The sequence below is a fragment of the Anoplophora glabripennis genome, unplaced genomic scaffold, assembly GCF_000390285.2.
Source record: "Anoplophora glabripennis isolate ALB-LARVAE unplaced genomic scaffold, Agla_2.0 scaffold254, whole genome shotgun sequence".
NCBI lineage: Eukaryota > Metazoa > Arthropoda > Insecta > Coleoptera > Cerambycidae > Anoplophora > Anoplophora glabripennis.
In genome coordinates this window covers 368,687-382,837 of record NW_019416482.1, presented here as the reverse complement: position 1 = coordinate 382,837, position 14,151 = coordinate 368,687, and the positions used below count along the sequence as shown (strand labels likewise).

Genomic DNA, 14,151 nt, shown 5'->3' with positions numbered 1-14,151 from the left:
AATATTGAGGGTGTCATATCAGAAGGGCGTACGAACCAAATCTGAAATTTTACTGGAAATGAAAAAAACGTTTTAGAAATCAAGATTTAGAATGAATTTGTTGATTTTGACAATATAACAAGCCCAATACATTATAGTTCACTGGGGAGATTTAACATCTAGTAAAATGCCAACATTTAATGCGCCATCTGATATTAGGATGTGCGTGGAACGGGTATTAAATTTATTTAAATAATAGGCGTATAGTATACAAAAATATGCTTTATTAATACAGTAATTGTATTAATACCAACTAAAATTTGTTACATTTAATGTATGTGCCTTTTCCTCTTTATAAGTCGTTCTCGTACTTGTAGAGACGTCTCGTCATCAAATTCTTCATCATCGGAATTTTAGCAATTATTTATTACTGGCAAAGAAACATAAATATTTATATTCTGGAGGAATTACTGCATCTTTGCCTTAGCACATAGACAATAAATTGTTATACTTTAATTTATTTATACGAAGTTCTTCAGAATACAGCGATGTTGTAATATTGACTGGGTGTTGAAGACACTTACAAAAAAAACAACACAATTTTTATCTACGAACATTTACAAGTTTAACCAAATGTAAGGTTGTGTGAAATTTACCAAATCAGCTGAGGGCGTATCAGCCAATACTGCCTAGCAGGCGTAAAAGAAATACAGGAGTATTAGAAGGGCATATGAGCATACGCCTTTGTGATATTATAGTTTTGCAGAATTGGTTCATACGCCTAAATAAAATGCATTAGAATAGAGTGTTGATGTTTATGAATATATACGTCCTTCTGATATGACACCCTCGATATGGAAGCGAACACTATTCTTCACCAAGACACGAAAATATATGTAAAATTATCTGGTAATAGCGTACAGACGAGACGATACCAGGTTAGTGTATACACCTACTAGCTATTGTTCGTTTAATTCAACCAAATGATTTGGAATCATCTAATGGTTTAATTGCACCTCTATGTACCCTCATTTTTCCCGAACGGCCAGCTGAATTTGACCCAAAAAAAATAATTAAAGTGGACTTTAATAACTGAATATGAATTTATTATTAATATAATGTTATATAATTTTTTTAAGCTCTTTCAACAAAGACCCGAAGTAGATTGGTCAATAAATATATTTTTTACAATAATAAGACGGATTCTGCGTTTTTTTTATTATTTACCGAACATTTTAATATTTCCCGTTGGTGTCCGCTATAAGGGGATTATACTGTACTTACATCCTGCTTCATCGCTTCCATCCTGACAATCTCTGTAGAAATCGCACCTTTTCCTGAAATGATAGCACTGTCCATTCAAGCATTCTAGAAACCCATTAGTAGCGTTACAGGCACTAGGCTTCCTAGGTAAAACGAAATCGCTGAACACTACCAGTCCGGCGAATTCAAAAGTCCTGTTGGCATCAATACCAAAAGTGCTGGACGGGAAGTACACTAATTCATCGGGATTGCCTTCGTGCGAAAACCAAGTATGTTGGTAGGTCCCATTGGACTGTTCGTCGAACTTTGACATTTTTGTGATGACTTTGGCGTACGTCAGTTCATTTCCAGCTTGCATGGTGTAGAATGCTTTGTCGATGCCTGACAATCCAACGTAAGAGCCCGGTTCGCCGTAAATGGCCACTTCTACTTTCTGGCCCGTGCGGGCCTTTTTGTTATTGATGAATACTTTGAACTAAAAGGAAGAAATATTTGAAACAATTATAATCTGAACTATTATTTATGAATGAAAATTAATATTAAGAACTACCTTATTTCTGCTGATGCCGTTCACTGGAAAAGTGAGACTGTCAACTTGAATATCCCCGTATTTACCCACGTGCCAAACAATGATCGTGGCGACGGGAGCCATCTCAGCACTCAACGCGATCGCCATTGTACTCACAAAATCGTTCATATCTTGGTCACCGGTTAACAACACAATACCTTTTGATATTATGAGATAATTGAACTTTTCAATGTAGTAGTTGCTCCTTATGTGGAAAATCATGTATTCTCCGACCTGAAGAAATAGTTATAAATCATTTATTAGGTAAAGGCCAATAATTTGTTTACCCTAGGGCTTATGGTGCTTGTAACGACTTTTATATGCTGATCGTTCATGCTGTAATGGGCCAACATTAACAGTTCCGCTTGCGCTCTCTGACCCGTGTAACCATCCTTATAAACGGCATTAATTTTTAATGTACCTAGAAAAATAATTTACCCTTTAGGATTCTTAAAATATATTAGTTTGTATACAGTTATAAAGTGTAGAAAAATATTTTTATCCTTTTGACTTTAAAAACAATATCATAAATTTGTTTCCTCAAATTGAAAACTTTTTTTTCCATAATATTCATACTCCGCCATTAGACAAGCTAGTGTAAATTCAAACAACTGCATGTGCTAGCTTCAAGCGAATACCCAATGGGAGCTATGGCATGCAGTGTTGACAAATCTCATATTTCTCAATGCATATACAGGCTTAGAACTATTTAAAGGGAGACTACAGGGATATCGGAAACCGTTAATCATACAGGGTGGCTCAAATTACAAAAAAGTTGCACAATTATGGGGCGAGTGTTTTGGTGAAAACAGATCCAAGATATCTTCGATAGTTTCTGAGATATCTCGGACAAAGTGAAAATATCGATTTTCTATTTTTCATTATAACTCATTTGTTTTTTAAGATAGCCTCACGGAATTTTGTATGTAGGCATTATCCAACATGGCGATTTCAATGGTGAGTTCAGATTTTTTCTATCTTTCATTGTTTCAGAGTCGCGATAGTCAACTTTTTTTTTTCTTATGGACGCCATATTGGTTCTCCTCATGGATGGATAAAGAAAAAAAATACGAATTCAACGATGTATCACACTTTACAAAAACATCCTGTCTGTCTGCAGCAATTTGAATTTCTTTTTAATTTTTCTGAAGTAGTAGGCTGATGTCCAAATTGTCATTTTCTTTAGTGTAAAACATGGTGTTCCATTTAAATTAACAAAGTTAATATCCCGGGCCATATTGTTTGAACTTCATTTGTTTTTCTACATCATTTTCAAGAACTTCATAAAAAATAGTGCAACTTTTGTATTTCACATTTTTTTATAACTCTTAAAACAAAAAAGTTAAAGGGGGGTCAAATATAGTGAATCACCCTGTACATTAAATGGGCCTAAGTACTTGGACCTTCTACAAAATTATGTAGAGGAATTTCTCCAAACATTGCCGGTTATGCGTTATGTGGAATGCTGATATCAGCATGATGGTGCTCCAGCACATAGTACCTTGCAAGTGAAACAATTTTTAAATAACAGATTTGGTGAACAATGGACTGGGAGAGATGGACTCATTAATTGGCCGACCAGAACTCCGGACATGAATCCTATGGATAATTTTGACCCCCCCATTAACTTTTTTGTTTTAAGAGTTATAAAAAAAAATGTGAAATACAAAAGTTGCACTATTTTTTATGAAGTTTTCGAAAATGATGTAGAAAAACAAATGAAGTTCAAACAAAATCGCCCCGGATGTTAACTTTGTCAATTTAAATGGAACACCATGTTATGTTTTACACTAAAGAAAATGGCAATTCGGACATCAGCCTACTATTTCAGAAAAATTAAAAGTTAAGAAAAAAAAAGTTCACTATCGCGACTCTGAAACAATGGAAGATAGAAAAAATCTGAACTCACCATTAAAATCGCTATGTTGGATAATGCCTAGATACAAAATTTCGCGAGGCTATCTTAAAAAACAAATGAGTTATAACGAAAAATAGAAAATCAATATTTTCACTTTTTTCGAGATATCTCAGAAACTATCGAAGATATTTTGGATCTGTTTTCACCAAAACACTCGCCCCATAATTGTGCAACTTTTTTGTAATTTGAGCCACCCTGTATGACTAACGGTTTCCGATATCCCTGTAGTCTCCCTTTAAATAGTTCTAACCCTGTATATGTACAGTTTTTATCCAGTATTAGGACTGATGTCATAAAAAGAAATTTATTACAAATTTATATATAGGGTGATTCAGAACTTATCCAAAAAAAAATTCTGGATGTACAGGGGACTCTTACAAACACAATTTTATAAAGAAAAAATCAAAAAGGGCAGTTCATAATGATTTAAAAATACACTTCTGCACGGCACTGGAAACTGGTCCACTGTAAAACCAGACCTGGCACAATGCGACCGGCATGGCGGTGTGATAAAAACGGACTAAAACTTTTGCAAGGAAAAAAATAAATAGAATTTTATCGAACCTATTTTATATCGACAAATTCAAATGCTTTTGCCTTTATTAATTAATAAAATTAATTTGTGTTTTTAAATAATAAAATCATTTGACATACCCGATGTTACAACAACAATTGTTCAAAATTTTATCCACTAACGTGTAAACACATTTGGGTCCATCTTACTCACTTTCTACGAACTAACACAAATGATGTATGTCTTGCTTCACCATAACACAAATGCTTCACCATAATACAAATGTTGCCTTGCTTCACCATAAATTAAAACGATATCCATCAACTCGGAGTTGCTATACACGCAAACCATTTTTGACACTAACTACTAAAAAACTGTTATAAACACCACAGATAACAGGTAAACATTATCGCAACAACGGATTTCAGTATTCAGAGTCGTTAAGGCCACGTGGCTCTCCACGCGTATTGCGAATGATACTAGAGACTACAATTGTCCAGCTATGTAGTGGTTGAATGTACTATAACTTCAATAATTTTTTTCTCGGAAACTATTAAGGATTTTTTTTACGATATTAACTCCATTTTTCATGCAGCATCTATTCCCAATTTTTTTTGGATAAGTTGTGAATCACCCTATATATGCACTGAGTTAGAATGCTTTGCCATGATGGAGCATCCAAGTATTGGAGATGATTAGGTTCTACATAAAATTTACCAATCACTATTTTCCCAGCAGGCGCAAACTCCTGGTGGACCACACATTGTGCACTAAAGCGAATGAGCATTGTCTTCTCTTTTGATTTGCTCATATGGACTTTTTTTGGTCGAGGGCTTATGTGCCACTTAGCACTTTTGGTCTTGATCATATTTGAAAAAAAAATTGTTGCTGGTTATCATTTTGTCCAAAATATTTGGATCGAGCTCCAAATTTACTAACGGTGTCACTTCTGCTTATCTCCTAAAACTTTCAGCACCAACATCACACCCACACTTTCCGCATTTGAAAATCATCAGTTGAATTGAATGTTCGGTGGACTTCGCTAGATTCATTTCCTGTGCTATCAAACGAACACTTAACCAGATATCAAAGTTTGGCCACATTTTCATTGGTTTAGATCATTGTCGAATGTTCAGCACGTTGTTCGTCTTCAGCGTCTTCCCAGCCACCTTTGAATTTTTTTATGTCACTCAAAAACACGAGTTCTGGACATGGCTTTGTCATTGTCTCAGGGATCATAACAAAGGTTTCCATAGCGGATTTGTTCAGTTTAACGTAAAATTTAATGGTCAACGCTCAATTGACTTGCGATTTAAACACTACACACTTTTACTTCAGATGTGATCTACACACATAACACAAATTCTATTTTAATACTACCCGAAGTTACCATACTACAAACCTTGTAAACTCAAACTGAAGAAAATTAAAATAAATGTGATAAAATGCAGCACTATTCTCATTGCACAGAATTAATGTTGGCCGTTTGTTTTTTGCCCATCTAAACTAGGTCAATGTGGGAAGTCATTGAGACTGTGATTTAAAAAGTAAACACAGTAATTTAAGAAAATAATAACAGACTCTTTTTAATAAAAACTTGAAATGTTTTCAAAAATGTTTCAAATCTTCCAGATTAATAAGTATTTTTATTTATATTTTATTATGTGCATTTTATAAAACAAGCAAAATAGTTATTTTAAAACTTAAAATTAGTGTTACTTTCATTTAGTAATAAATATTTAATAAATCGTGCAAATAATACAAATTTTTTAAAAACACTCAAAATCAGATTAGTGGAAAAAATGCAATATTATCCTTAAAAAACTGACCCTCTTATACTTACACCCTGTGTAATATAGTTAGGCAACCAGACAAGCTTAGGAATGATAATACTAGATGGCGACTCATGTTCGTAATATAAATAACGACAGAGATTTCAAGGCAGTCGTGAAATAGGGTTTTCTTTCCCAAGTTACTGACACATTATCCTTATAACGAGCGTTCAAATAAAAACGTGGTCGAAGTTGGCTCTGACACATTGGACGTAGGGAGTAGCTTATAGCGACCAACTTAACCTCATTTCTCAACGAGCTGTATAGCAGCTGTCAGTTTCAATAACGTTAATGACTATATAACTTTATTTTAAAGAATAATCGTGATAACAATAACAAACAATTAAAGGAGCTGCGGAAAGTGTCCCCCTCCTTGTTATAACAATAAATTAAAGCAGCTGCTGAAAGTGTCCCCCTCCTTGTTCCAAGCACTTTTCACACCTGTTCCTCAAAGAATTAAAGACATTTTCTAAGATGCTCGGGGTATTGTTAATTTCACGAATCTTGTCTATAAGTCGAGCCTGCAGATGGTTTAAATCAGGAATAGGCAGTTCAAAAATAGTGTTTTTAAGGTAAGGCCACAAAAAGAAATCACACGGCGTAATATCACATGACCTCGGTGGAAATTCATGTTCAGCATTGAGACTTATTAGTCGATTTTGGAAAACTTCCCTCAACATATTCATCGTCTCGCCTGCCGTATGTGCCCTTGCGCCATCTTGTTGAAAGTAAAAGTTTGTAATTTCGTTTTCTTCCAGCTGGTTAACAAAAGGAGCGATAATTTCTTCTCTATACCTTTGCGCAGTAAGAGTACCATTAAAAAAAATAGGTCCATAAATCCTCCTTCGATTGAGAGCACACCAAACTCCAATTTTTTGAGCGTGTAGAGGGCCCTCGACAAAAAAGTTATCTGGTTTTTCAGAAGACCACATTCTCATATTCTGTGAGTTTACGTAACCACTTAAATGAAACCAGGCTTCATCAGAAAAAAAGGTGATATTATGAAGTTCACCGTAGTTGTTTAAAAACCATTCACAAAATACAGCCCGTCGCGGAAAATCAACTTCATGAAGTTCTTGCTGACAAGTTAAACGATAGGAGAACAAACGCAAATCTTTTTTTAACACTGTGTGGCAGGTACCGACTGATACTCCCACCATTTGTGATAAAACACGTACAGAAGTTCTTGGCGCATTTTCCATTATTTGTTGGACATTTTCTTTTAATTCTTCAGTCCGCTTTTTAGGTCGGCCGCTTCCTTCTTTTCTTGTTACACTGCCCGTTTCACGAAAAACATTAACACAACGCTGAACTGCACTTTGAAAAATTTTGTACTCAACAACGCCGGGAAATTGATTTTGAAATTCTATGAAACATTCCTCAATAGAATACTTCCATATTCCATCAATCTTGCGTCCATTTCTAAAGTAGGACTCTATGATAAACACTTTTTGTTCTTCAGAAAACACCATTTTAAACGCTTTTTAAAACGAAAATATTCAAATTGATAGCGGCGATATAGCGCTTTGACAGATGACGTTTATTTATTATTTATTACGTCCAAATTTTCAGAACCAACTTGACCACGTTTTTATTTGAACGCTCGTTATATTAAAAGCTGTAGGTTACTCTCACTCCCACACACGGCCGCGAAAAGAGGCGACTTGCCATATCAAAGGCTTTCCTCGCGAGCCCTTCCTTTATCGCAACGTCGTTTTCGGAACGCGATCTGTTTGCACCTTCTATGTGAAATTTCCACTTTAAAAAGAGTTCTCGCCGAAAATTGACTTTCTTTGGTGCAAGAGAGATACCCGAAATATATTTGATATTTAGACGGAGATGGAGACAAACGTCAGTTAAGACGTCAAAATAAATTTTGTCATTTGACCCATTCTCCCGGCCGATCGGGCCACGGTGAGTTGTTATTTTGCCGATCTTTTAGAGAAGCTACTTTGACGATAAAACTTGATTTGAACATTTTCAATTTTCTGTTTACATTTGCGGAGACCCAAGGTTTCAAATAGCCCGTGCAAGCTCCACCCGGCGTAGCTCATTTTGTAAACTCGCGACTGCGCAGCCAGAGGCCCGGGATTCGAAACGCGGGCGAGTTACATTTTTTCTTTTTTTTTTAAATGTTATATTATTTATTTACTAACCCACAGAGAATGCACTGCGGAACAGTACTTGGGCCGAAGACCTGTGAGAAAGGTCAAGTCTGCGTCAGCGGACTTGCCTACCTTTCTAGTAATAATTGAATTGGTAATATTTTTACCTATTTGACTAAGCTCCTCATAAGCTTTTGGTCCACTTATACCTAGATCTCGCTTTATATCAATCTTATATTCCCAAATGCCGGGATTTTCATCCATCTGATGCAGCTGTCGGATCGGTATGTCTCTTCTACCTCCACCTCTCATTTCTACTCCAGTCGTCACTTCAAGGACACTACTTCGTAGGTTCTCAGTAGTCAGAGGTGAACCATCATAGTATGAAGCAACAAGCTAAAAAAAATATTAATATATCATTTCGATAACAGTAAAAATTTTTGTTTATACTGACATATGCTGTTATTGGCATTCCAGGTTTGAAAACCTGTGGCGAGTCGCCCAAAAATTTTAGTTCAATGGAGGAATTGAACACTCTAGCAGTTGAATAACCTTCGACGACTTCATCGAGAAATCTGTCACCCACAGTGGCCTTAACGACAATTTCCATTCCATCTAGGGAGGAAACGTAGTGCAAGAGTTCCTGAATCGGATATTTAAATTCGTAAACACCTTCAAACTGAAATTAAATAACGTTTATACAAGTTACTTATCGTGGGTTAGCACAGAACTCACAAATTTCATGACGGGTACAGGTTCGTAATAATTTTCAGGTACGTTAAACCAAAATGGCAATTGTTCATCAAAATTAAAATACTTTTCTATTACTGGCTTGTCATAACTGCTATACTGATCACGGTATGTATTATTCGCAGGATAATTGTAAGGATAGTTTTGATCAAAGCCTCTATTTGGATCATAATACTGATTGGGCACATCCATGGGCCTAGGGATATTTTTGTTTATCATTCTACTAGGATCTATAGGCCTGATAGGCCTCACTGTGGCTTTTAGTGTTAAATTGCCCTTTACAGGAGCGCCACTGGTGTAATTCGCCATGACTAGTCCGTGAATATACTGCTCTGTGTTTAAGAAGAAGGCTGGCATGGTAACATTAACCTAAAACCCATAAACATTAATACCACTTTTTGGCAAAAATCTACTCGTTTTCACCTCAAATCTTGTTTGATAATACTCTTCTACCAAAAATGTCGATTCCTCAATTTGTCCCTGAGCGATAACCCTAATTTTCCATTCCCCAAATACTGGTTGATCAGAGAGCTGATAATCCAAACTGACCGTACCTAAATTTGATTGTCGAGACAACCACCGTTTCATAATATGTCCATTAGGGTTCAGCATAAACACATCAACAGCATCGTTGAAAGCTTTTAAGTCGAAGTTTATTGGTATTGTTCGGAAATGTACTGAAACAGCCTTACATATTTCATTTGAACATTAAAAATTTCGATTTTCTTACTTTTTTCACCTTGCATATACACAGGTTTGTCTAGTTGTATAAAAATGGTCATCGACCTCTGAGAAAAGGTCAATTTCGTCTCGTTAACAAATGCAGCACCTCCCAGAACATCTTCGTAGAGACCTTCAACTCTTAGTTTATATTCACCGATAGCACTAGTTGTAGGAACCTGTCAAATATTTTATTTTCATTGTCAACAATATACAAACAATTGGTAGTAGTAGACAGATCTATTTTAAAAAATATTTGTTTTTTTATCATTTTATGGAAAAATTTTATTGAATGAAGTCAAAGAATGTTCTTCAATATCAAAAATTTAGACCCCACAGACAAGATTTTTAACTTTAATGTAACCATTCAAAGCAATATCTTGGATTTTTGTTGTTCCAACATCAAGGATGATATTCTGGTATCAAAGAACATTGTTAGACTTCTTTCGATAAGATTTATTAGAAAAAATCTTTAAATTTGTTTCAATTAACTTAATATCTTTACAATAGAGTAAAGATATACATATTTTTAAATTTCTTACCCTCATTAAAAGAGTTTCTGGTATTCCCTCTTTCACAGGTTTGTGGTCTTCTGACATTTCAACTCCATTTCTTTGAATAGAAGCTCTAACAGTCAACGGTTGTTTTTCTTTAAGCACTGTTACAGAAACTCTGTATAATTGTCCTGGTCGTACCATTTTTGAGGCAACGGCAAAATATGTTCTGAAAGCAGTTATTTTTATTCAATATAAAATGATTTCCTTGCTACCACCTAGGTCCTAAATTATAAAGGCTCACGTTTTGCATGTGACGTCAGTAGTAACGGAAGTTATTGTGGAGAGTACTGAAATGCACTACACTATAAAATCCATTAACCTCAAATATATCAATATATTTTAAATTACCTCGAGTTATAGAATTATTTATGATAGTATTTTACAAGTAATGAATCATGCAAGGGTGTTCAAATTATTATATTAGGCATTGGTAGTCATTTACATTTAGACAGTCTTTAAACCACTGGTAGTGACGTCCCTAAGCAATGACGCGTCAGATGTGAGGCCTTGTATTATAGGTGTTAATGTTTACTCAAAGTTAATGTAAAATGAAATTAAAAAAAAATTGAAAATATATAGATTACTTACGCCTCTCTAATAATAGTTGAGTGGCTATTGAAGTGTGAACCCCCACCGCCTACATAAGAAGGATTCCTCCAAGACTCTCTGTCGCCCCCATAGAAATCCGTATCGTCGTATATGCCTCCCCTGTCCCTATTGTCATAGGCATCGTTGGGTCTGTTACCATAGGGATCATTGGGCCTATTTCCATATGGATCATTAGGTCGACTCCCATATGGATCATTGGGGCGATTTGGATCAATAGTTCCGTATGGGTTTTGTCCAGTCCGATTGAATTGCCCGTATGGCACATTTTGTGAATTGGGGTTGTTCTGACCATACTGTGGTTCTTGTGTTACTGGGTTATAAGGGTTGTAGTCACTATTCGGACCACCAGTGGAAGAGGGGTTGTTAAAATTGTACGAGTTATATTGGGAACCAGGAGTGTACTGAGGATTTGGGGTGTATTGGGAGTTGGTGTCTTGTGCGGTGACACAGTATAAGACGAGTAATGCGGGGACCCATGTCAGCTGCCTTGGCTTCATTCCAATAGGTGTCCTGTAAAAAAAATACCAAACATTAATTATTAATTAACTTATGTTCACTATTTAAAAAAAAAATAAGTTAACTTCTAAGTTATAAAAGAAGTTAAAACTTTTACGATAAATGCCATAATGTACTGTCCCGTTAACTATAAATATACATATAGGGATGCAGTTTACCAAAAATAATAAACCAAAAAACCAATTAGCTCCCCTTACTTTTTTCATTATTCTTCCACAGAGAACCTAATTTTTTTAATGGAACACCCTGTATATGTATATTATGATTTCTTATCTATCTATCTATAGCTATCTAGAATTACTTTTAATTAGCAATGAATTAATTCTTACACACTATTAGAGGACTATTAAAGGCGGAAACGGAAACGTACCATTTTATTAACTGTACCGACAAGATTCTTTTTTGTAGTTGTACACACAATAGTCTTCAACAAAATTGGAGAAAGTTTTTGTATTAACTGTACTAAATCCACAATCCAAAAGAAAAACAGAAGTATTAAATGATATTTATTTATATTTGTTGAATTTAAAGCAACATTCAATTTTAAATTTTTTATCATATGAGTATTTCAATTTCTCCCTAAAGATAACCAATTAAATAAAAGGCGGAATTACTGTTAAATTTTCCAAATTACATAAAGAGAATTGTATTGGTATTTCATCCATAGTAATATCACAGAATAAGAAAAATCAGTACGAAAGTACGGATATAGAACTATGGTTGCCGAGAACATTTTTTTGCACATGACCCCAATCTAAGGCAAGTTCGGTATTAACATCTAGATTCTAGATGCTTTGGATGTGTTTTGACTTTTTCTAATAGCAACTATTGGAACGACAAAAAGACTAGAGCATCTAGATGTTAATATTAACATCCAATTGAACATCAGTAAAGCGACTTGACAGTCTTGACACTCCATCATGGTCAAAACGTATTGGATGTTGATCGTCACGTGGTTACAACGGATCCGTGATCACGCATGCATGTGGATCCAGGCTTAGACTTGCTGAATTCTGTAGAGCCAATCAGAGATTAGAATTTTTAAACAGATCAATAACACATTGATCGAATCCATCGCATCAAAATGATTAAGAAAAAAACAACCAATGATAGTGTCAGGCTCAACAAAATTGAAAAATGAAAAACAAAAAAATGTGCAAGCTAATTTCTATTAATATAGGGCAAGACTGGAATTTGTATGAAAAGCGATTATTTTTTTACAGATCATTAGGTAAGTTATATAGAACTAAGCTAAATGTAACTGTTTATTGTTGATTAGCTGCAACTTAGATTTTTTTGCTTACTGGAATCAATTAAAAAAACAGTAAACATTGTAGGTATTAATTATTTACAGAAAGAATGATAATCTCAATACAAATTTGAATAGGTGCTGTATATATGATGTGTGTTTGTTTCGATAGTATTCAAAACAGAAGAGATAGGTACCGTTCGGTCACAGTAGGCCGCACACAAATTACTTGTCTCTGGCTTTGGCAGTATCCATCCATTCTTTGTAATGGAGGATAGAATGGATCCAATGAATCGGATGACTGATTATTTCATGAGAATCAGAGATTTTTCTGAACAGAAATAGGTAGATAGGTAGGTACAAAAACAAAAACAACAGACGAAAGATCTGTTTAATATTTATCTCTTCTAATTCGTATGTACATACAACTGACTTGCTTTAAATTGAAAAATCTTTACTTGAAACATTTAATGATGAATTCGTACTTCGTAGAGAGAAATAATGGTTTACTAGCATTTTTTTTGTTAAATTTTAATATATCCTACATGATAATATACTAAATAGATAATTCTACTTGGAATTTTCCGTTATTTTCAGAATTTTTAAATATGTATGTATAAGGTAAATAAAATATATACATTCTTCGAATGGGAATTAAAATCCTTTCTTTTATTTTTCACCTTTATTTTAATAAGAAATGACCCTGAGAATGCGCAAGACTTACGAAGAAACACGCCTTCGCAACTGCAAAATACAGTATGCACTGCAAGCTGCTACGGTGAACGCCACGCCGCCAATGTCCTCGGATGTCGAATGCGGTTAATTCCAAGAAAGTGACGCAGGGGTCTTCTTGGAATTCTATCTCAACAAATATCGTACTTACGGACTGTAACTATTTTTACTATTTTATAAAACTCGTGTGGCAAATGTAAACCAATCGTACTACCCAAATACGCCGATTAAACGAATTGGTGCCATTAATCAAATGAAATATGAATGAAGTCCTCCATTCCCTAACTCCTAATGGTATTTTGATGGGGGTGGACCGATTATCTGACAAAGTAAGTCAATACGTCGCAAAGTAGTAAAAAACACAAATAATGTAATATAAGCTTGTTTGTAAACTAAAATACATAAATCCTCAAAGGAAATTGGGTATTGGGCTAGGTCGTCGCAAATTGGGCTGGGGGAGGAGGCTTTGAGTTATTATCGACCAAACAATATGACACCATGATGGATGCTTATCACCTGTTTAATTGAACAGAAATAATTTCATGGTCTGCAAGTCTTGGTAGGTGATGTAGACAGTGACAGTAGGCAGTCGCGAAACGATTGAATGGACTTCGTCAGTCGTGCATGTCTGACAAAAAGAATGCCAGCAAATAAAGATATCGATTTAAAAAAAACTGTTTGAAAGGGAGACATCAACAGCACCCCTGATCTAACAAACTGCGGTCTCAGTTAATTTAATATTAGCATTAGCATAACATAACCCTATTGAAAAGAAAGGTTCTGTTGTGTAGTTCCAGTTTCTACTGAATTTTAAATGCATCTAATAGCTCGTTGTAATA

The 14,151-nt window shown here is 34.9% G+C and overlaps 1 protein-coding gene across 1 annotated transcript in view; it reads right to left on the bottom strand.

Moving 5' to 3' along the window:
* Positions 1-14,151, bottom strand: part of LOC108908135 (CD109 antigen) — a 69,117-nt gene that overhangs the window by 10,126 nt on the left and 44,840 nt on the right. Inside the window, exons 2-11 of the mRNA XM_018712067.1 lie at positions 10,795-11,325; positions 10,192-10,372; positions 9,660-9,828; positions 9,353-9,606; positions 8,915-9,298; positions 8,634-8,858; positions 8,347-8,575; positions 2,098-2,231; positions 1,793-2,044; positions 1,264-1,717 (exon numbers count right to left, since the gene is read on the bottom strand). Of these exons, the coding sequence (XP_018567583.1) occupies positions 1,264-1,717; positions 1,793-2,044; positions 2,098-2,231; positions 8,347-8,575; positions 8,634-8,858; positions 8,915-9,298; positions 9,353-9,606; positions 9,660-9,828; positions 10,192-10,372; positions 10,795-11,312 (2,800 nt within the window). The 5' untranslated portion in view covers positions 11,313-11,325. The remainder of the gene's footprint in view (positions 1-1,263; positions 1,718-1,792; positions 2,045-2,097; positions 2,232-8,346; positions 8,576-8,633; positions 8,859-8,914; positions 9,299-9,352; positions 9,607-9,659; positions 9,829-10,191; positions 10,373-10,794; positions 11,326-14,151) is intronic.